The sequence below is a fragment of the Pseudophryne corroboree genome, chromosome 1 (assembly GCF_028390025.1).
Source record: "Pseudophryne corroboree isolate aPseCor3 chromosome 1, aPseCor3.hap2, whole genome shotgun sequence".
In the NCBI taxonomy this organism is placed as follows: domain Eukaryota; kingdom Metazoa; phylum Chordata; class Amphibia; order Anura; family Myobatrachidae; genus Pseudophryne; species Pseudophryne corroboree.
The window spans coordinates 343,097,930-343,119,629 of NC_086444.1; the positions used below are offsets into that span (position 1 = coordinate 343,097,930).

A 21,700-nucleotide genomic window follows, 5' to 3' on the forward strand; every position below is an offset into this window, starting at 1 on the left:
TTAAGAGGCTCTTTCTGTTATCATACTGTTAACTGGGTTTAGATCACAAGTTGTACGGTGTGATTGGTGTGGCTGGTATGAGTCTTACCCGGGATTCAAATTGCCTCCCTTATTGTGTACGCTCGTCCGGGCACAGTACCTAACTGGAGTCTGGAGGAGGGTCATAGGGGGAGGAGCCAGTGCACACCACCTGATCTGGTAAAAGCTTTACTTTTTTGTGCCCTGTCTCCTGCGGAGCCGCTATTCCCCATGGTCCTTTCAGGAACCCCAGCATCCACTACGGACTCCGAGAAATAGAATTATCGGTAAGTAAATTCTTATTTTATAATGCCCTAAGTCAGGCAAAACCCCTGCTTCAAAACCAGCCTGTACTGATCCAGTCAGACAACATCACGGCGGTCGCCCATGTAAATCGACAGGGCGGCACGAGAAGCAGGACGGCGATGGCAGAAGCCACAAGGATTCTCCGATGGGCGGAAAATCACGTGTTAGCACTGTCAGCAGTGTTCATTCCGGGAGTGGACAACTGGGAAGCAGACTTCCTCAGCAGGCACGACCTCCACCCGGGAGAGTGGGGACTTCATCCAGAAGTCTGTCAAATGATTGTAAACCAGTGGGAAAAACCACAGGTGGACATGATGGCGTCCCGCCTAAACAAAAAGCTAGAAAAATATTGCGCCAGGTCGAGAGACCCGCAGGCGATAGCTGTGGACGCTCTGGTAACACCGTGGGTGTACCGATCGGTTTATGTGTTCCCTCCTCTTCCTCTCATACCAAAGGTACTGAGGATAATAAGGACAAGAGGAGTAAGAACTATACTCATTGTTCCGGATTGGCCAAGAAGAGCGTGGTATCCGGAACTTCAAGAAATGATGTCAGAGGACCCATGGCCTCTACCGCTCAGACAGGACCTGCTGCAGCAGGGGCCCTGTCTGTTCCAAGACTTACCGCGGCTGCGTTTGACGGCATGGCGGTTGAACACCGGATCCTGAAGGAAAAGGGCATTCCGGAGGAAGTCATTCCTACGCTGATAAAAGCTAGGAAAGAAGTAACCGCAAACCATTATCACCGCATATGGCGAAAATATGTTGCGTGGTGTGAGGCCAGGAAGGCCCCAACGGAAGAATTTCAGCTGGGCCGGTTCCTGCACTTCCTACAGTCAGGGGTGACTATGGGCCTTAAATTGGGTTCCATTAAGGTCCAGATTTCGGCTCTATCGATTTTCTTCCAGAGAGAATTGGCTTCACTACCTGAAGTTCAGACATTTGTTAAGGGAGTGCTGCATATTCAGCCCCCTTTTGTGCCTCCAGTGGCACCTTGGGATCTCAACGTGGTGTTGGATTTCCTAAAGTCACGTTGGTTTGAGCCACTGAAAACCGTGGATTTGAAATATCTCACGTGGAAAGTGGTCATGTTGTTGGCCTTGGCTTCGGCCAGGCGTGTTTCAGAATTGGCGGCTTTGTCATGTAAAAGCCCTTATCTGATTTTCCATATGGATAGGGCAGAATTGAGGACTCGTCCCCAGTTTCTCCCCAAAGTGGTATCAGCTTTTCATCTGAACCAACCTATCGTGGTGCCTGCGGCTACAAATGACTTGGAGGCTTCCAAGTTGTTGGATGTAGTCAGGGCCCTAAAAATTTATGTTTCCAGGACAGCTGGAGTCAGGAAGACTGACTCGCTCTTTATCCTGTATGCGCACAACAAGTTGGGTGCACCTGCTTCTAAGCAGACTATTGCTCGCTGGATCTGTAGTACGATTCAGCTTGCACATTCTGCGGCTGGACTGCCGCATCCTAAATCAGTGAAAGCCCATTCCACGAGGAAAGTGGGCTCTTCTTGGGCGGCTGCCCGAGGGGTCTCGGCTCTTCAACTTTGCCGAGCTGCTACTTGGTCAGGGGCAAACACGTTTGCAAAATTCTACAAATTTGATACCCTGGCTGAGGAGGACCTTGAGTTCTCTCATTCGGTGCTGCAGAGTCATCCGCACTCTCCTGCCCGTTTGGGAGCTTTGGTATAATCCCCATGGTCCTTACGGAGTCCCCAGCATCCACTTAGGACGTTAGAGAAAATAAGAATTTACTCACCGGTAATTCTATTTCTCATAGTCCGTAGTGGATGCTGGGCGCCCATCCCAAGTGCGGAATGTCTGCAATACTTGTATATAGTTATTGCTTAACTAAAGGGTTATTGTTGAGCTATCTGTTGAGAGGCTCAGTTGTTATCATGCTGTTAACTGGGTATTGTATCACGAGTTATACGGTGTGATTGGTGTGGCTGGTATGAGTCTTACCCGGGATTCAAAATCCTTCCTAATTGTGTCAGCTCTTCTGGGCACAGTATCCTAACTGAGGTCTGGAGGAGGGTCTTAGTGGGAGGAGCCAGTGCACACCAGTAGTCTAAAAGCTTTCTTTATAGTTGTGCCCAGTCTCCTGTGGAGCCGCTAATCCCCATGGTCCTTACGGAGTCCCCAGCATCCACTACGGACTATGAGAAATAGAATTACCGGTGGGTAAATTCTTATTTTTTTTGTCCTGATCCTTATATATATATATATATATAATGGTAATTCCAGCCAAATCCGAAACCTAAAGGTGTAATGGAACCGTCGCTTCCGTCATTTCTCAGTCTTTCTCTTCCTAGTTTAAAGGGGGAAAGCGCTGCGTATTTACCTAGTAAGGCGTTTAGACAGCATGTCTAAAGCACCAACCAAGCCTCCAAGGCCTGTTCTGTCTGTACGAAAAGTAACAGGAAAGGCACGCGGGTTGGCAGCTACGGGGTGGGCGACTCCTGCTAAGACAAGGACGCTCCACCTGGGAGCAATGCTATGGCTAAGATCACAACCTTACAAATAGAATCTCCAAGGAGATGGCGGAATCACGCAAGCAGCAAATAGGCTGCGGGATTCTCAAAGACGATGGAAGATTTTCTCATCAGGTTAACGCCGCCCGCACAAGCAGAAACAAATGTGCGCAGGGCAGTTAAAAGATCTCTTCCTATTAGGTGAGTTCATTGAATCTGACCTAGACGCCGATTTTACAGAGAAGACACGGCAGTCTCTGGTCTTGATTCTTTAATTGAAGCGGTAACGAAGATCCTAAACTTTAAAGTAGAAAAAGTAAAGGAGCCAGTAGAATTTGAATTGTTTGAATCCCAAAAGCCGCATTCTGCAGTTTTCCCATTCCTATACCCCTCAAATCTCAAATGAGGAGGCTTGGAAACAATCTGACACACGCTTTCAATTTCCGAAAGGGGTTTCAAGTAACTTATCCCCTACCTAAGGGTGTAATGGATAAGTGGGAGACTCCACCTGTAGTGGATTCGTTCCTAGGACGGTTGTCGGAGAGGACAATTTTACCAATTCCTAATGTAACAACTTTTAATCTGAGGCATCCTTTAAAGTCCATTTTCGTAGCAACAGGTGCAGCACAGAAACATGCGATCGTCTGTGCTTGGATCAACAAGGCCATGGGAACTTGGTCTGGGCGTATTATACAGACTATTGAGAAAATAGCTTGGAAGAGATTATCCAACTGGCGGAACAGGGGGAGGAGCATTCGAGAATTTGCTTCATACTTATGTCAAACCTCAAAGGATCTTAGAAAAATAACTGCGCATCTCCGCATCGGCCATATCGGCTAGACGGATTTTATGGCTCAGAGAATGGCACGGAGACTCTGACACCAAGCAGGCTGTAGAATCCAGCCCCTTTGGGGGTGAGATGCTTTTTGGTTCAGAGTTGGACAAGTGGATTTCGCTACAGCAGGGAAGTACACCCTTCTACTAACTCCTTATACGGAGCCGCTCCACAGGTTAGGAGAGGTTATTCGGGACCAGCGTGTGATTCATTTAGATCAGTCTTTTCGAGCCCGAAGAAGAGTTTTCAGTACACAGGTACGTGGGGGCAGAGAGCAGGATCAGACTGCTGACAAAACCGTGGCGTGACGGCCCCCTAGTCCTCCTGGGGTCTCCCTTGGTGGGCGCACGTCTGGAAAGTTTTTGAGACATCTGGGCCAAAGCTTCACCAAAGCTTTGGATAAACTACTTAATCTCCCAGGGGTGCAGTGCCCTCAGGAAAAAGCACTGCTGACAGCAATGAAAAAAAATAAAAAAATTGCTACAGTCAGAGGTCATTATTCCGGTTCCCACCTCTCAGAGGAATGGGTTTCTATTCCGATCTTTTAGTCGTGACAAAGCCAGATGGGACAGGCAGGACGATACTCAATTTAAAGGTTTTAGACCGGTTGCTAAGGGTCTATAGCTTCCAGTTGGAATCAATCCAGTCGGTCATTGCAGGCTTAGAACAAGGCATATTTGTGATATACATGAACAGAATGCATATCTACATATCCCGATATGGGCGCCTCACCAGGCTTCCTTAAGTTCGCACAGGGAAGGATCAATGCCACTTCACGGCTTTGACGTTCGGCCGATCATTGACCACTAATCTTTACGAAGATCATGGCAACCAGGGTTGCAGAATTGAGATAGATGATCTACTAATCTGAGCATCCTCTCGGGAACAGTTGATCGAGAATGTTAAGACATCTCATCTATTTCACATTTCACAATGGTGGATTGTGAATTTCCAGAAATCCAACCTCATGTCAATTCAATGGATTCAATTCCTTGGTCTCATTGTGGGCACGGCACAATTGAGTATTCCTACAAGAGAATAAGGTCAAGGACCTACAGAGATTGGTGGCTCAGGTGCTGAGGTCACAGACTGTTTCTCTACACTTCTGGGGGCACCTTCTCGTGAGGATGGTGGCGTCTTTCGAAACTCTCCAGTACGGCAGACTTCATTCCCGACCATTCCAGATGAACCTCAGGGCTTAGGGAGCAGGGTCACACTGGCTTTTACATCGAAGTATTTTGACTTTCACCGCGCATAGGACCCTCCTTAAATTGGTGGTCGTCGCGCAGGTATCTCGCATCAGACAAGGGATTCGGCATTTGGGATTGGAGAATCCTAACAACGGCTGCCAGTCTCAGAAACTGGGGGGCTGTTCTGGAGGGACATCAGTTTCAGGTGGACGCCATGAACATTCTCGAGCTGAGAGCGGTTTACAACGCGCTTCTCTTAACCGAAGACCTAGACATGGGTCAACACTTAACGATACAGTCGGACAATGTCACGACGTCCACTTACATAATCCATCAAGGAGGATCAAAGAGCAGGATGGCGTTACAGGAAGCCACAAAGATCTTGTTGTGGGCAGACGAACGATGCATCATCCTCTCGGCAGTGTTCATTCCCGGTGTGGAAAACTGGGAAGCAGATTGTCTAAATCATCTGGACATGCATCCGGGAGAGTGGTGCCTACATCCACGGATTTTCGACATGGTGGTGAGGAGATGGGGTCTACCTCAAGTCGACCTACTGGTGCCTCGGCAAAACCATCAGGTGCCCAGATAGGTGTCCAGGACAAGAGATCCAGCAGCAGAAGGAGTGGACGCATTAACACTTCCTTGGTGTTACAAGACACATTTTCCCACCTTTCCCACTCATACCCAGATTTCTGCAAGACGTGAAACGGGAACGTGTGTGGGCGATTCTAATCGCACCAGATTGGCCCCGCAGGAGGTGTTACCCAGACCTGCAAGGGTTACTACGAACGATCCCCGGCGGTTACCTCAGAAAGAGAACCAGTTATCTCCGGGACCGTTCCAACACCAGACCTGCACAGGCTGCGTTTAGCGGCGTGGCTAATGAAATCCGAATCTTAAGCCACGGAAGTATACCAAGAACGGCCATTCCTACGAGGCTTGTCGTTAGGAAGCCGGTCACAGCCTTGCACTGCTACATAATTTGGAGTCAAGAACGTGGGTGGAATTCGACGAACTTCCACTTAGTCAGACTTCTACCTTTCCTTCAGGCCAGTCTAGACGTAGGACTGAGACTGGGCGTTCTGACGGTTCAAATTCGTCTCTCTCCATATTTCAACGGCTGTTGGCTTTTTTGCCGGAGGTTCAATCCTTTTTACTGGGGGTTCTGAGGATACAACTCCCCTTTTTCGTCCTCCCGTTGCGCTATGGGACTTAAATTTGGTATTGGAATTTTTGAGATCTCCAAATTTTCAGCCGTTAACAAGAATGGACCTGATATATCTCTCTTGGAAGGTCACATTATTGCTGGCCTTGGCTTCGGCCAGGCGGGTTTATGAGTTGGGAGCCTTATCGTGTATAAGTCCCCTTTTCCTTTTTCATTAGGTTAGGGCGGGATTCCGTATAGGAGCGGATTTCCTTCCTAAGGTTGTTTCAGGGGTTCACGTAAACCAGCCAATCGTGGTCCCATCTTCCTAGGGTCTCGCTCAAGGCAGGAGCATCATAGACAGCCATAATCAGGCGATAAGAACACATGCACACCCTTCCGTACAAGAAGGAAGAGGTTAGTGAGTGAAAGGATCCTCAAATCACGGGCGTCAGGGTGGAATTCCTGTGGACTTATGAGAAAAGAGGATTTTGGTACTTACCGATAAATCCATTTCTCTGAATCCTCTAGGGGACACTGGACGCCCGCTGTCACCCTGCGGTGTTCAAAGTTCTTGTTCAAACGGTTCGTGCAAACAGCATTAGTTTGTTTCGGTAAGCGTTTCTTGGGGGCTGTTTGCTCTGATGTACGGTTCGGTTCCTCGCCAGGTGCTATAGTATCATGTCCTGTTCTCTCAGTCAAATTTTCCAAACTGAGGGAGGAGGGATGTGAAGGGGGAGGAGACTGCTGTGCAGACCATGCTAATTTTAGATTGTGCCACACCTCCGGTTGCAAGCCTCACACCCCTACTGTATAAAAATGCTCCAGTGTCCCCTAGAGGATTCAGAGAAATGGATTTATCGGTAAGTACCAAAATCCTCTTTTCTCATAAGTCCACAGGAATTCCACCCTGACGCCCGTGATTTGAGGATCCTTTCACTCACTAACCTCTTCCTTCTTGTACGGAAGGGTGTGCATGTGTTCTTATCGCCTGATTATGGCTGTCTATGATGCTCCTGCCTTGAGCTTTGGCATACAACTGATTTGCCTGAGCAAGGAGGCAGGGATATATGGACGGGCCCATTGCATGCTGGGAGGCCGGAAAAGCTTTGACCGATTGGTGCAAATCCGCTGTCGCGTCATCATATCCCAATGTTATCCTGTGGACTTAGGAGATATAACGTTATCAACAGTAAGTTCTTACCATAACGAATATTTAGCCTTCTATTTAAGTAAAAAAAAAACATTTTTTTGTCTGTTTTTCAGCCTTTACCCTCCATTTTCCAGAACAATGTTTTTTGCCTCCTTTCATCCATTGATATGCCTATTGAGAATAAATTGGCAAATTTCCTGATAGAACAGAAAGGTAAGAACACATTACACACAGTTCTATTTACACTGTCATTTATATAGTTTGTCCCATTATATCCCAGTTTGGTTCTGAGATACAGGGGGTCTTGAACTGACCACCTTCCCTCGTATTCCTCCCTCTGGTGTATCTGCTAGGCATTGTAATTGAACTGTCCCTCTTGAATAACTTAACCTACCGTTATGCTTAGTTTGTGAGATGACCTTCTGCTGAACAACATGAGGTCCTGCTGTGCGGTTTTGGTTTAGCTTAGGTTGACACTCCATAATAGGTGAATTTGGTGTGATGGATCCATCTACTTTCTTACTGGGATTTTTGGTTATTTGTAACTGGGCAAAAATTAACTTGTACTATCACAAAAGCTCATTAGTCTCTCTAGTAATATGTTCTTCAATTTGTCTGGTTATAAACATAAACCCAAAGGCCAGAGGTAGATGTGTGTGTATTATATGAGGGTGGTTCAATAAGTAAGTTAACAAGACCTTTCACATGTGTAATGGTCTCTATTTCATTTTAATAAAATAAGAATTCTCAGTTCTTCAACCAGCACATTATGCTGATAAGTGACTACAACAGATATTGAGAAGCTAGAACTATTATTTTAGTCATGTTCATCTACAAGGGAGGTTCAACAAGTAAGGTAACAAGACCTCTCACGTGTGTAATGTTCTCTATTTCATTCTAATTTCAAACCAGGCCAGATCAGGTAGAGCAGTGCTTCCCCTCACGGCTATTAGTCTGCGCCTCATAGCAGTCATACTGTCCCAACATAAGTTGTAAGATGGCAGGACTGATGGAAAAATGGTCAAACATTAAGTTGTGTAGTGTGATCAGAATTCTACATCTAAAGGGTACATCAGCAGCTGAAATTCATCATCATTAATTTGGGGAGGTGTTCAGTGATAACGTCATGTCATGGAAATAGGTCTGGGTTTGTTGCACTGCCTGTGGTGAACGTGTTTGACCGGTCAGATCACTGCTCATCTTGAACGTCTGTATCGCTGTTATCAAATGCAGTGCACCAAACCTGTTTCCGTGACGTTATTATCACCGTACACCTTAACAAGTTAGCAAAGCATTTCAGCTGCGGATATGCCCTTTAGAAGCAGAAATCCGATCACACGTTTGACCGTGTTTCTGCATCTTACAACTGATGTTAGGACAGTATGACTGTGGTGAGGTGCTTCTAATAGCCGTGAGATAAAGCAGTGGTCTACCTGGTCCGGTGGGAAACTAGAGTGAAATAGAGAACATTACACACATGACGTCTTGTGACCTTAATTATTGAACCACCCTTGAAGATGAAGATTCCTGAAATAATAGGGGTTCCAAGGTACAGATAATGTCTAGGTCGACACTGACAAAATGTTGACAGGTACAAAAAGTCAACATGTTCAAGTGGTTGACATGGCAATGGTCTACACAACTTTTTAAGTGTTTTGTGCATTTTTTTACCTTTTTTTCTTTACCATCCATGTGGACTACAATTGGGAATAGTAACCTCATGCAAGGGGGACATGGCACACTAATTTGGGTTCTCTGTTCTCTGACTACACCCTAAAAAATAAAAAAATGTGTCGACTATTTGTATGTCGACCTTTTGTCCTTGTCAATCTAATTCATGTCGACCTACACATTGTAGATCTTTTATACCACACTCAAATAATAGTTCAAGCTTCTGAATATCTGCTCTAGTCACTTATTAGTATAATGTGCTGGTTGAAGAACAGAATTCTTAATTTTATATTTTTGCCCTCCCCTAAAATGTTTCAAGAAACAAAAGCTAAGTGACTCCAGTTATCTCTTGTTCTTACTACTATGGAATATATGTAATTGACTTCTCTTCTTTTCTCGCTTAGAAAACTGTGATGACTGGAAACCATCAAAATTAAAGGTAAATCAAATAATACTATAAAGCACACAATTACTCCTTTTTTTTTTTTTTTTTTTTTTTCTAGATCAAATGCAACCCATCTTAGAAGAGGAGGTACATGGGAATAAAAAAAAATAGAAAAAACGAAAATGTGTAGTGCTTTCTTAAAACCAAGGTTTTGCACAATTCATATAGCAGAAGGGGGTGGGAATCAAGTGGAATCAATGACATATGGCGTACCAAAACTAACTTGTCGAGTGTGGTCGCCAAATATATAAAGGTTTCTTTCAAGGCAGACAGGAACCAATAAATCACATGCACTTAATCACAATGGTACACGTACCAGGAATCTCACTGGATCAAGGATTGTAATATTCTCATAAAGGCATCTTTGAACTTCTGGATCACTCTTTCCAGCAAGGTGAGTTTCCTCCAAGTGCGGTACATAAAATAAATACAATCATACAATGTGTAGTGGTGTCAATGGAACAATCATACATCCTAGTGAGGAAGGTACCACATATACAAAGTGGGCGACCCCTTCACCAATCTGCGTACCTAAAACTCACAAGTGGAGGTGGGAAATACATATAAACGTTTCTTTAAAACGGCACAATTGGACGTACCCAAAACTCACACTCAAGGAGGTTGGTATCCTCATATAAAGGTTTCTTTTTCAAAGGATGGTGACAGATCTCATTCCAAATGATGATGATAAAATTATTTCTCACATAGTGAAACACACAAAATATGTATGTATAAAAATGTATATCAAAGTCCTTTTCAATATCCATTGAATACATTTTTTGTCATCATTTGGAATGAGTTCTGTCACCATCCTATGAAAAAGAAACCTTTATATGAGGATACCAACCTCCTTGAGTGTGAGTTTTGGGTACGTCCAATTGTGCCGTTTTAAAGAAACGTTTATATGTATTTCCCACCTCCACTTGTGAGTTTTAGGTACGCAGATTGGTGAAGGGGTCGCCCACTTTGTATATGTGGTACCTTCCTCACTAGGATGTATGATTGTTCCATTGACACCACTACACATTGTATGATTGTATTTATTTTATGTACCGCACTTGGAGGAAACTCACCTTGCTGGAAAGAGTGATCCAGAAGTTCAAAGATGCCTTTATGAGAATATTACAACCCTTGATCCAGTGAGTTTCTTGGTATGCGTACCATTGTGATTAAGGGGGTAATTCAGTCTTGATCGTAGCAGCAAATTTGTTAGCAGTTGGGCAAAACAATGTGCACTGCAGGGGGCAGATATAATACAGTATGTGCAGAGAGAGTTAGATTTGTGTTCAAACTGAAATCTAAATTGCAGTGTAAAAATAAAGCAACCAGTATTTACTCTGCACAGATACAAAATAACCCACCCAAATCTAACTCTGCAAATGTTTATCTGCCACACCTGCAGTGCACATTGTTTTGCCCAGCTGCTAACAAATTTGCTGCTACGATCAGGTCTGAATTGCCCCCTCAGTGATTGGGATTTATTGGTTCCTGTCTGCCTTGAAAGAAACCTTTTATATATTTGGCGACCACACTCGGCAAGTGAGTTTTGGTACGCCAGATGTTATTTATTTCCCACCTCCTTCTGCTATATGAATTATGCAAAACCTTGGTTTTAAGAAAGTACTACACATTTCTCTATCGTCCTAGTGGATGCTGGGGTTCCTGAAAGGACCATGGGGAATAGCGGCTCCGCAGGAGACAGGGCACAAAAAGTAAAGCTTTTCCAGATCAGGTGGTGTGCACTGGCTCCTCCCCCTATGACCCTCCTCCAGACTCCAGTTAGATCTTTGTGCCCGGCCGAGAAGGGTGCAATCTAGGTGGCTCTCCTAAAGAGCTGCTTAGAAAAAGTTTAGCTTAGGTTTTTTATTTTACAGTGAGTCCTGCTGGCAACAGGATCACTGCAACGAGGGACTGAGGGGAGAAGAAGTGAACTCACCTGCGTGCAGGATGGATTGGCTTCTTGGCTACTGGACATCAGCTCCAGAGGGACGATCACAGGTACAGCCTGGATGGTCACCGGAGCCGCGCCGCCGGCCCCCTTGCAGATGCTGAAGTCAGAAGAGGTCCAGAATCGGCGGCTGAAGACTCCTGCAGTCTTCTAAAGGTAGCGCACAGCACTGCAGCTGTGCGCCATTTTCCTCTCAGCACACTTCACACGCAGTCACTGAGGGTGCAGGGCGCTGGGGGGGGGCGCCCTGGGAGGCAAATGTAACCTATATAAAGGCTAAAAATACCTCACATATAGCCCCCAGAGGCTATATGGAGATATTTAACCCCTGCCTGGATTCACTAAATAGCGGGAGACGAGCCCGCCGGAAAAGGGGCGGGGCCTATCTCCTCAGCACACGGCGCCATTTCCTCTCACAGCTCCGCTGGTCAGGACGGCTCCCAGGTCTCTCCCCTGCACTGCACTACAGAAACAGGGTAAAACAGAGAGGGGGGGCAAATTTATGGCGATATTTTGATATATATAAAGCAGCTATAAGGGAGCACTTATTATAAGGCTATCCCTGTTATATATAGCGCTTTTGGTGTGTGCTGGCAAACTCTCCCTCTGTCTCCCCAAAGGGCTAGTGGGTCCTGTCTTCGTTAGGAGCATTCCCTGTGTGTCTGCTGTGTGTCGGTACGTGTGTGTCGACATGTATGAGGACGATATTGGTGTGGAGGCGGAGCAATTGCCAAATATGAGGATGTCACCCCCTAGGGAGTCGACACCAGAATGGATGCCTTTATTTATGGAACTACGGGATAGTGTCAACACGCTAAAGCAGTCGTTTGACGACATGAGACGGCCGGACAATCAATTAGTGCCTGTCCAGGCGACTCAAACACCGTCAGGGGCTGTGAAACGCCCTTTGCCTCAGTCGGTCGACACAGACCCAGACACAGGCACTGACTCCAGTGGTGACGGTGACGAATCAACCGTATTTTCCAGTAGGGCCACACGTTATATGATTTTGGCAATGAAGGAGGCGTTACATTTAGCTGATACTACAGGTACCACTAAACAGGGTATTATGTGGGGTGTGAAAAAACTACCTATAGTTTTTCCTGAATCAGAAGAATTAAATGACGTGTGTAATGAAGCGTGGGTTGCCCCTGATAAAAAGCTGATAATTTCAAAGAAATTATTGGCATTATACCCTTTCCCGCCAGAGGTTAGGGAGCGCTGGGAAACACCTCCTAGGGTGGACAAGGCGCTAACACGCTTATCTAAACAAGTGGCGTTACCCTCTCCTGAGACGGCCGCACTTAAAGATCCATCAGATAGGAGGATGGAAAATATCCAAAAAAGTATATACACACATGCAGGTGTTATACTACGACCAGCTATAGCGACTGCCTGGATGTGCAGTGCTGGGGTAGTTTGGTCAGAGTCCCTGATTGAAAATATTGATACCCTGGACAGGGACAATATTTTACTGTCGTTAGAACAAATAAAGGATGCATTTCTTTATATGCGTGATGCACAGAGGGATATCTGCACACTGGCATCACGGGTAAGTGCTATGTCCATTTCGGCCAGAAGAGCTTTATGGACGCGACAGTGGACAGGCGATGCGGATTCAAAACGACCTATGGAAGTTTTGCCGTATAAAGGGGAGGAGTTATTTGGAGTCGGTCTATCAGATTTGGTGGCCACGGCTACAGCCGGGAAATCCACCTTTCTACCTCAAGTCACTCCCCAACAGAAAAAGGCACCGACTTTTCAACCGCAGCCCTTTCGTTCCTTTAAAAATAAGAGAGCAAAGGGCTATTCATATCTGCCACGAGGCAGAGGTCGAGGGAAGAGACAGCAACAGGCAGCTCCTTCCCAGGAACAGAAGCCTTCCCCGGCTTCTACAAAAGCCTCAGCATGACGCTGGGGCTTCTCAAGCGGACTCGGGGACGGTGGGTGGTCGTCTCAAAAATTACAGCGCGCAGTGGGCTCACTCGCAGGTAGATCCCTGGATCCTGCAGATAATATCTCAGGGGTACAGGTTGGAATTAGAGACAGATCCACCTCGCCGTTTCCTGAAGTCTGCTTTACCAACGTCCCCCTCCGAAAGGGAGACGGTTTTGGAAGCCATTCACAAGCTGTACTCTCAGCAGGTGATAGTCAAAGTACCTCTTCTACAACAAGGGAAGGGGTATTATTCCACTCTTTTTGTGGTACCGAAGCCGGATGGCTCGGTAAGGCCTATTCTAAATCTGAAGTCCTTGAACCTGTACATAAAGAAGTTCAAGTTCAAGATGGAGTCACTCAGAGCAGTGATAGCGAACCTGGAAGAGGGGGACTTTATGGTATCCTTGGACATCAAGGATGCGTATCTCCACGTTCCAATTTACCCCTCACACCAGGGGTACCTCAGGTTCGTTGTACAAAACTGTCACTATCAGTTTCAGACGCTGCCGTTCGGATTGTCCACGGCACCTCGGGTCTTTACAAAGGTAATGGCCGAGATGATGATTCTTCTTCGAAGAAAAGGCATATTAATTATCCCATACTTGGACGATCTCCTAATAAGGGCAAGGTCCAGAGAACAGCTAGAGATGGGATTAGCACTGTCGCAAGAAGTGCTAAAACAGCACGGGTGGATTCTGAATATTCCAAAATCCCAGTTAATGCCGACAACTCGTCTGCTGTTCCTAGGGATGATTCTGGACACGGTTCAGAAAAAGGTTTTTCTCCCGGAGGAAAAAGCCAAGGAGTTATCCGAGCTTGTCAGGAACCTCCTAAAACCAGGAAAGGTGTCTGTACATCAATGCACAAGAGTCCTGGGAAAAATGGTGGCTTCTTACGAAGCAATTCCATTCGGCAGATTCCACGCAAGAATTTTCCAAAGGGATCTGTTGGACAAATGGTCAGGGTCGCATCTTCAGATGCACCTGCGGATAACCCTGTCTCCAAGGACAAGGGTGTCTCTTCTGTGGTGGTTGCAGAGTGCTCATCTATTGGAGGGCCGCAGATTCGGCATACAGGATTGGATCCTGGTGACCACGGACGCCAGCCTGAGAGGCTGGGGAGCAGTCACACAAGGAAGAAACTTCCAGGGAGTATGGACGAGCCTGGAAACGTCTCTTCACATAAACATTCTGGAACTAAGAGCAATATACAATGCTCTAAGCCAGGCAGAACCTCTGCTTCAGGGAAAACCGGTGTTGATCCAGTCGGACAACATCACGGCAGTCGCCCATGTGAACAGACAGGGCGGCACAAGAAGCAGGAGTGCAATGGCAGAAGCTGCAAGGATTCTTCGCTGGGCAGAGAATCATGTGATAGCACTGTCAGCAGTGTTCATCCCGGGAGTGGACAACTGGGAAGCAGACTTCCTCAGCAGACACGATCTTCACCCGGGAGAGTGGGGACTTCATCCAGAAGTCTTCCACTTGCTGGTAACCCGTTGGGAAAGACCAATGGTGGACATGATGGCGTCTCGCCTCAACAAAAAACTGGACAGGTATTGCGCCAGGTCAAGAGATCCGCAGGCAATAGCTGTGGACGCGCTGGTAACGCCTTGGGTGTACCAGTCGGTGTATGTGTTTCCTCCTCTGCCTCTCATACCAAAAGTATTGAGAATTATACGGCAAAGAGGCGTAAGGACGATACTAGTGGTTCCGGATTGGCCAAGAAGGACTTGGTACCCGGAACTTCAAGAGATGATCACGGAAGATCCGTGGCCTCTACCTCTAAGGAGGGACTTGCTTCAGCAGGGTCCCTGTCTGTTTCAAGACTTACCGCGGCTGCGTTTGACGGCATGGCGGTTGAACGCCGGATCCTAAAGGAAAAAGGCATGCCGGAAGAAGTCATTCCTACTTTGATTAAAGCAAGGAAGGAAGTAACCGTGCAACATTATCACCGAATTTGGCGAAAATATGTTGCGTGGTGCGAAGATCGGAGTGCTCCGACGGAGGAATTTCAACTGGGTCGATTCCTACATTTCCTGCAATCAGGATTGTCTATGGGTCTCAAATTGGGATCTATTAAGGTTCAAATTTCGGCCCTGTCGATTTTCTTTCAAAAAGAATTGGCTTCAGTCCCTGAAGTCCAGACCTTTGTTAAGGGAGTGCTACATATACAGCCTCCTGTGGTGCCTCCAGTGGCACCGTGGGATCTCAATGTGGTTTTGGACTTTCTAAAATCTCATTGGTTTGAACCACTAAAGAAGGTGGATTTGAAATATCTCACATGGAAAGTGACCATGCTTCTAGCCCTGGCTTCGGCCAGGAGAGTGTCAGAACTGGCAGCTTTATCTTACAAAAGCCCATATCTGATTTTCCATTCGGACAGGGCAGAACTGCGGACTCGTCCGCATTTTCTCCCTAAGGTGGTGTCAGCATTTCATCTGAACCAGCCTATTGTAGTGCCTGCGGCTACAAGTGACTTGGAGGACTCCAAGTTACTGGACGTTGTCAGAGCATTAAAAATATATATTGCAAGGACAGCTGGAGTCAGAAAATCTGACTCGTTGTTTATATTGTATGCACCCAACAAGATGGGTGCTCCTGCGTCTAAGCAGACGATTGCTCGTTGGATCTGTAGCACAATCCAACTTGCACATTCTGTGGCAGGCCTGCCACAGCCTAAATCTGTAAAGGCCCACTCCACAAGGAAGGTGGGCTCATCTTGGGCGGCTGCCCGAGGGGTCTCGGCATTACAACTTTGCCGAGCAGCTACGTGGTCAGGGGAGAACACGTTTGTAAAATTTTACAAATTTGATACTCTGGCTAAGGAGGACCTGGAGTTCTCTCATTCGGTGCTGCAGAGTCATCCGCACTCTCCCGCCCGTTTGGGAGCTTTGGTATAATCCCCATGGTCCTTTCAGGAACCCCAGCATCCACTAGGACGATAGAGAAAATAAGATTTTACTTACCGATAAATCTATTTCTCGGAGTCCGTAGTGGATGCTGGGCGCCCATCCCAAGTGCGGTTTATCTGCAATAATTGTACATAGTTATTGTTAACTAATTCGGGTTATTGTTGAAGGAAGCCATCTTTCAGAGGCTCCGCTGTTATCATACTGTTAACTGGGTTTAGATCACAAGTTGTACGGTGTGATTGGTGTGGCTGGTATGAGTCTTACCCGGGATTCAAAATCCTCCCTTATTGTGTACGCTCGTCCGGGCACAGTACCTAACTGGAGTCTGGAGGAGGGTCATAGGGGGAGGAGCCAGTGCACACCACCTGATCTGGAAAAGCTTTACTTTTTGTGCCCTGTCTCCTGCGGAGCCGCTATTCCCCATGGTCCTTTCAGGAACCCCAGCATCCACTACGGACTCCGAGAAATAGATTTATCGGTAAGTAAAATCTTATTTTTTGGCTTGTCTATTTTTTATTCACATGTATGGTCCGTGGAAGAGAAACCATTAGGAAGAAAAACTACATTGGAAAACTACGTGGTCACCTCCTCTTCTAATTTGGGTTGCCTTTGATCTAATTGTCTTCTTTTGTATTTTGTGTATATTTTACCTGTGTTGGGCAGGTTTAGGCAGTGTGATTGGGCACAACCCTCAGTTGCGCTGGGATTCTTTAATTGTATATTTAGTTCACTCTTCTTTTAACATAAAGTAATAATTGTTATCTTTTCAGGAACACAAAAGACTATTTGAAAGAGTATGGATGAGCTTCTTAAAGCACAAAGTAAATATACAGTGCCTACACATGATCATACACTTCTCTTGGTGCACATGGGTGTAGTATTGTATGCCGGGGCCGGGCTCCCGGCGACCAGCATACTGGCGCCGGAATCCCAACCGCCAGCATACCGACAGCTGGGCAAGCGCAAATGAGCCCTTTTCGGGCTCGCTGCGGGCACGGTGGCGCGCTACGCACGCCACGCTATTTATTATCCCTCCAGGGGGGTCGTGGACCCCCAAGAGGGAGATAAAGTGTTGCTATGCCGGCTATCGGGATTCCGGGGTGGGATCCCAACAGCCGGCAAACTGAAGACCACCCGGTGCACATACTGTTCAATCACTTTTTTTCTTTTCTTCTCTCTCTTTTTTTTTATTTTTTTTTATTTAATGATAAAAATAATTTAATTCTCAAATACTTATTAGAACTGACACATGTTTCACCTTTCCAGCTCCCAGTCAGTCTGTACAAAAAGGTGCTTTTAATCCTGCATGAGTCTATATTACCACACATGAGCAAGCCCACTCTAATGATAGACTTCCTTACAGCAGCCTATGATGTGGGTAAGCAGAAATAAGATTTGTAAGTGTTTGTGTATCTACGTTTTCCTGCTGGCAACCTCTTGACATCTGTAACAAATTGCTGTCTTTTCCTGCTGTGCTTAGGTGGAGCCATAAGCCTTCTTGCACTAAATGGGCTGTTTGTTCTCATTCATCAGCACAATCTGTAAGTAATGGGATGAATGCTTATGGTTTTAATAGGTATCATGTGGAAGAATGTTTCTGCTCTTTATTCATGTAGTTATTAATGATCTGGGCAGAGACCAGGACCTGAGTACTTTGGTGTATAGTTAATGAATTTGTGTGGTGTAAGCGCACCCCCTAAATTACCCCCCGCAGTTACTGTGTCCCATAGACTGCGCAATTGTAGATCCAACTTACAATATAAAATTTCAGGGGACTTATTCTTCACTATCAGTCCATGCCTAGATGCTACAATATAGATAGCGGTAGAATATTACAGATGGTACAGCCAGTAGATGTTTGTGCTCATAGTGTGTTTGTCCTCTCAGAGAGTACCCAGATTTCTACAAGAAGCTTTATTCACTCCTGGATCCCTCTGTGTTCCATGTGAAATATCGAGCCCGCTTCTTTCATTTGGCAAACCTATTCTTGTCATCCACGTAAGTTCTAAAATGAATACATTTGTACATATATACTGAAGTCTTCTCTTTGCCAATTGTACATTAATTTCCATTCACAGCACCTAACAGATTGTTTTTTTCTTTTTTGTAATGTGCTCTTCCAGCCACTTACCCGTGTACCTAGTTGCTGCATTTGCCAAGCGTCTGTCACGGCTCTCTCTCACAGCACCTCCTCAAGTCCTGCTGATGATTATTCCATTTATATGTAACCTGATCCGGAGGCATCCAGCTTGCCGTCCTCTCATCCACAGGCCCATGGAATCTGGAGGTGAATCCAAGTTTATCAAATGTTATTAATGCTTTTCCAGAAGTATGGAATGTGGAGGCTGTTAACTTTGAGGGAGACTATAGTTCAGTCTGGAGTCTGGTAACTTACCTTCGTTGATGCCACTACTCCTTACACCCAAAGTGAGCAGCAGTGCAGCAACAGGCATATGTTCTGGTTCATGATTTATTTTGATTTTCTCCTGCAGGGTCCACAGGGTAGCCACAGGATACATTGGGATATGGTTGAGCGACAGCGGATCTTGAACCAATCGGTCAAAGCTTTCTGGCCTCCCAGCAAGCAGCGGGCCTGTCCATATATCCCCACCTCCTGGCTCAGGCAAATAAGTTTTTTGTTTGGTGCGGCAGGAGCCGGACCACGTCCTAAGGGCTGCTGGTTTTTAGCAGCCATAAGCTTTTTATTTTATTTTTATAGTCTTACTATTCTTCTGAGTGATCTTTCTAAACGGCATCTTATACATACCTTAGAGTCCCTCCAACAACTCCCCGCCGGGTCGCGACAACGCTCACCCACGAGAACAGTGCTATTTCGCCGGGTGTCTGTGTCGGATAAAACTAGCAGGTCCAGCAGACGTTACCAGGCTGTGGCGGGAGCACGGGGGGTAGGTAAGGCATCAGACACAGCCGCACTGTTTTGGGGGAGACTACCGAACAGTCACTGACTTGGCTGCCATCGAAAGTGCAACAGCGCTAGGCCTTAGGGATCATAAGCTCCAGGAGTATCTTGAGGCCGCGATCCCTAGGGTTGATGTCAGCAGTGAGAAGGCAGACGCTCCCCTGGTGAACTCCCCCCCCCCCCGGTTCATGACTAGTTCACTCCGAGTCTCCCGCCGTGAACTGAATTCCTGCTTCCGAACAAGACGCTGTGTACTAAGGGCCCCAGTCACAGCATAGGCGGCTGTGTGACTGGTGCGTCAGTGTTCACTTGGGCATCTGTGTTCACTATAGGTTCACGGAGCTGCGTTGTACACTTATAGCATCTGGATCCACTCAGCGTTCGCAGACGTATTGATCGATCCTGGAAGCAGGGTAAGTCTCCCTGTATCCCACTCTCCTGAGTACGGGCTATACAGCAATAATTCTCTACCCTTGAATACGGATAGTTGGAAAAGTGCATAATGCATATGATTTTGATAATATTACTATGGTTTCTTTCGCTATGCGTCTGAATACGGTTAAAACTTTTTTATAAAGTAATGCAGTAATATGTTTCTCCTACATACTTGAACTGTATCTGTAGTTGAATATGTGCTCATATTGCTTATTATACTAATGTATAACTTGTGACTGCTAGCATGATTGCTGACTTTGCTATAAAATCTTTCAGTTTTCTCTGTTTACTCCGATCCTCAATGCTGGTGCTAAGCAGGGTAGGGCCGGATTATATGTCTCTTTAACACATTTAAAGTGATTACAGTCACAAATTGTGTATTACACTGTGAAAGTGTCTGATTATTTATCATGTCTCAGAGCGGCAAAGGTGAGGAAAATACACTCACAGCAGCACCGACACTCATATCATGTTTGTCATGTAAAGCTGGGTTAACCTCTCAGGATCTGGTTCAGGATGGGTTGTGTGCAAACTATTTAGCTTTCACCAAGGTCTCTTTAAAAATTCAAGGCAGACGCAGGTGTAAGTTGATCCCCCATGGGCTATGTTTGCACAGACATTATCCAGTATAGCTGAGCTGATAATTCCAACTTCTGTACCAGCGACAGGTTACACCCTTAACCCTTATATGCAGCATTCCACCTGCGGTTTATCCTTTGCAGCAGGGGAAGCAGTAGCCTCTCAACAGAAACAGGCTGAAAAGCCAGTGGTAAGTAAATTATTTAGACCCGAAACAACATCTTCACAGTCTACAAATGTTTTAGTTGAGGATTCATCAGAGGAGAAAGACTCATTACACTCTGGTTCTGCATATGAGGATGAGGAAGGAGGTCTTAGTTCAGTGGACATATGAGTTGATTACTGCAATGAAATCCATTTTATCCTTAGAAGAAACAGCAGAGCCTGTGTTAAAATCCAAGGCATCTGTATTTAAACGTCCCAAAACAGTTAAGACTGAGTTTCCTGTATCAGATCAGCTGACGGAAATTATGGAAGAGGCTTGGGCTACGCCCAATAAGAAATGTAGAATTCCTTGGAAATGGAATTCCAATTATCCTTTTCCGACTGGGGACTGTTTAAAGAGGGAGGTAGCCCCTGAAGTAGATACGTATGTGATTCGCTTAGTGCGAAAAAAAATCTGCATTACCTCTGTCTTCAACTTCTTTAAATGATGTCACGGATAGGAGAGTAGATGGTTTCCTAAAAAACATTTTTTTCCTGTCTGGGGCAATCATTAGACCAGCCATGGCCTCAGTCTGGATGGCTAAAGCAGTGGCTGCCTGGGTGGATGCATTGGAAGGGGAAATTTCAATTACATGTAGAGAGCAAAAATCCCATGTGGCACATATCAAACAGGATGCAATTTTCTTGAAAGAAGCTGCCTTAGATATGTGTACTGTTGCCTCTCAAGCTTCAGCCTCAACAGTTGCCGCTCGCCAAGCAGTTTGGCTACGCACCTGGAAAGCTGATGCAGAATCCAAAAAAGTTTTGCAGTCGTTACCTTTTACTGGAGACATTCTCCTTGGTAAAGAGTTAACCAGTATTTTGGAGTCGGAAGCAGACTCCCAAGAAAGTTAAGTTTCCTTCTACTTACAAATTTAAGCCTACAATTCCAGCTTTTCGGCCCTTTCGGTGTCAAGGCAAACTGTCCCAGTATATCCGGTCTGGTAAGACTAAAAAGCATTGGGCAACCAGAGGAGCGGCTTCTAAAACAGAAGATAAGCCATCAGCCTGATGGTGCGGGCCTCCACCTGGGGGACCCCATGGTGGGAGGCCGACTTCTTCATTTTGCACAAATCTGGCAGCAGTCTACTGCAGATTCCTGGGTGCAAGAAGGAAGTGGTATCTCACGGTTATGCGTTTGCTTTCAAGAAAAACCCTCATCAAAGGTTTTTTTGTACCAGCCTGTGTTTGGTAGATATGAAGGCCAGGGCTTGGCAGGAAGCAGTTCAGAAATTGCTTCAGTCAGGAGTAATCATTCCGGTTCCTCCTACACAATGAGGACAGGGTTTCTACGCTAACTTGTTTTTAGTCCAAAAACCGAATGGGTCATTCCAGCCCATACTCAATCTAAAAATGTACATTTGGGTACCTCTGTTTCATATGGAGACCTTACGTTCCATCATTTTGGCTAAGGAACCAGGAGATTTTTTGGTGTCCCTGGATATACAGGATGCTTACCTACATGTTCCTATAGCCCTGTCCCATCAGCGCTATGTCAGGTTCAAAGAGTTATCGATTCACG

At 45.9% G+C, this 21,700-nt stretch overlaps 1 protein-coding gene across 2 annotated transcripts in view; it reads left to right on the forward strand.

Moving 5' to 3' along the window:
- NOC4L (nucleolar complex associated 4 homolog) overlaps positions 1 to 21,700 on the forward strand; it is a 111,416-nt gene that overhangs the window by 67,342 nt on the left and 22,374 nt on the right. For both annotated transcript variants that reach the window (XM_063964676.1, XM_063964677.1), the window contains exons 6-12: positions 7,238 to 7,337; positions 9,200 to 9,234; positions 16,811 to 16,861; positions 17,307 to 17,418; positions 17,521 to 17,581; positions 17,928 to 18,038; positions 18,164 to 18,327. In XM_063964676.1, the coding sequence (XP_063820746.1) occupies positions 7,238 to 7,337; positions 9,200 to 9,234; positions 16,811 to 16,861; positions 17,307 to 17,418; positions 17,521 to 17,581; positions 17,928 to 18,038; positions 18,164 to 18,327 (634 nt within the window). The remainder of the gene's footprint in view (positions 1 to 7,237; positions 7,338 to 9,199; positions 9,235 to 16,810; positions 16,862 to 17,306; positions 17,419 to 17,520; positions 17,582 to 17,927; positions 18,039 to 18,163; positions 18,328 to 21,700) is intronic.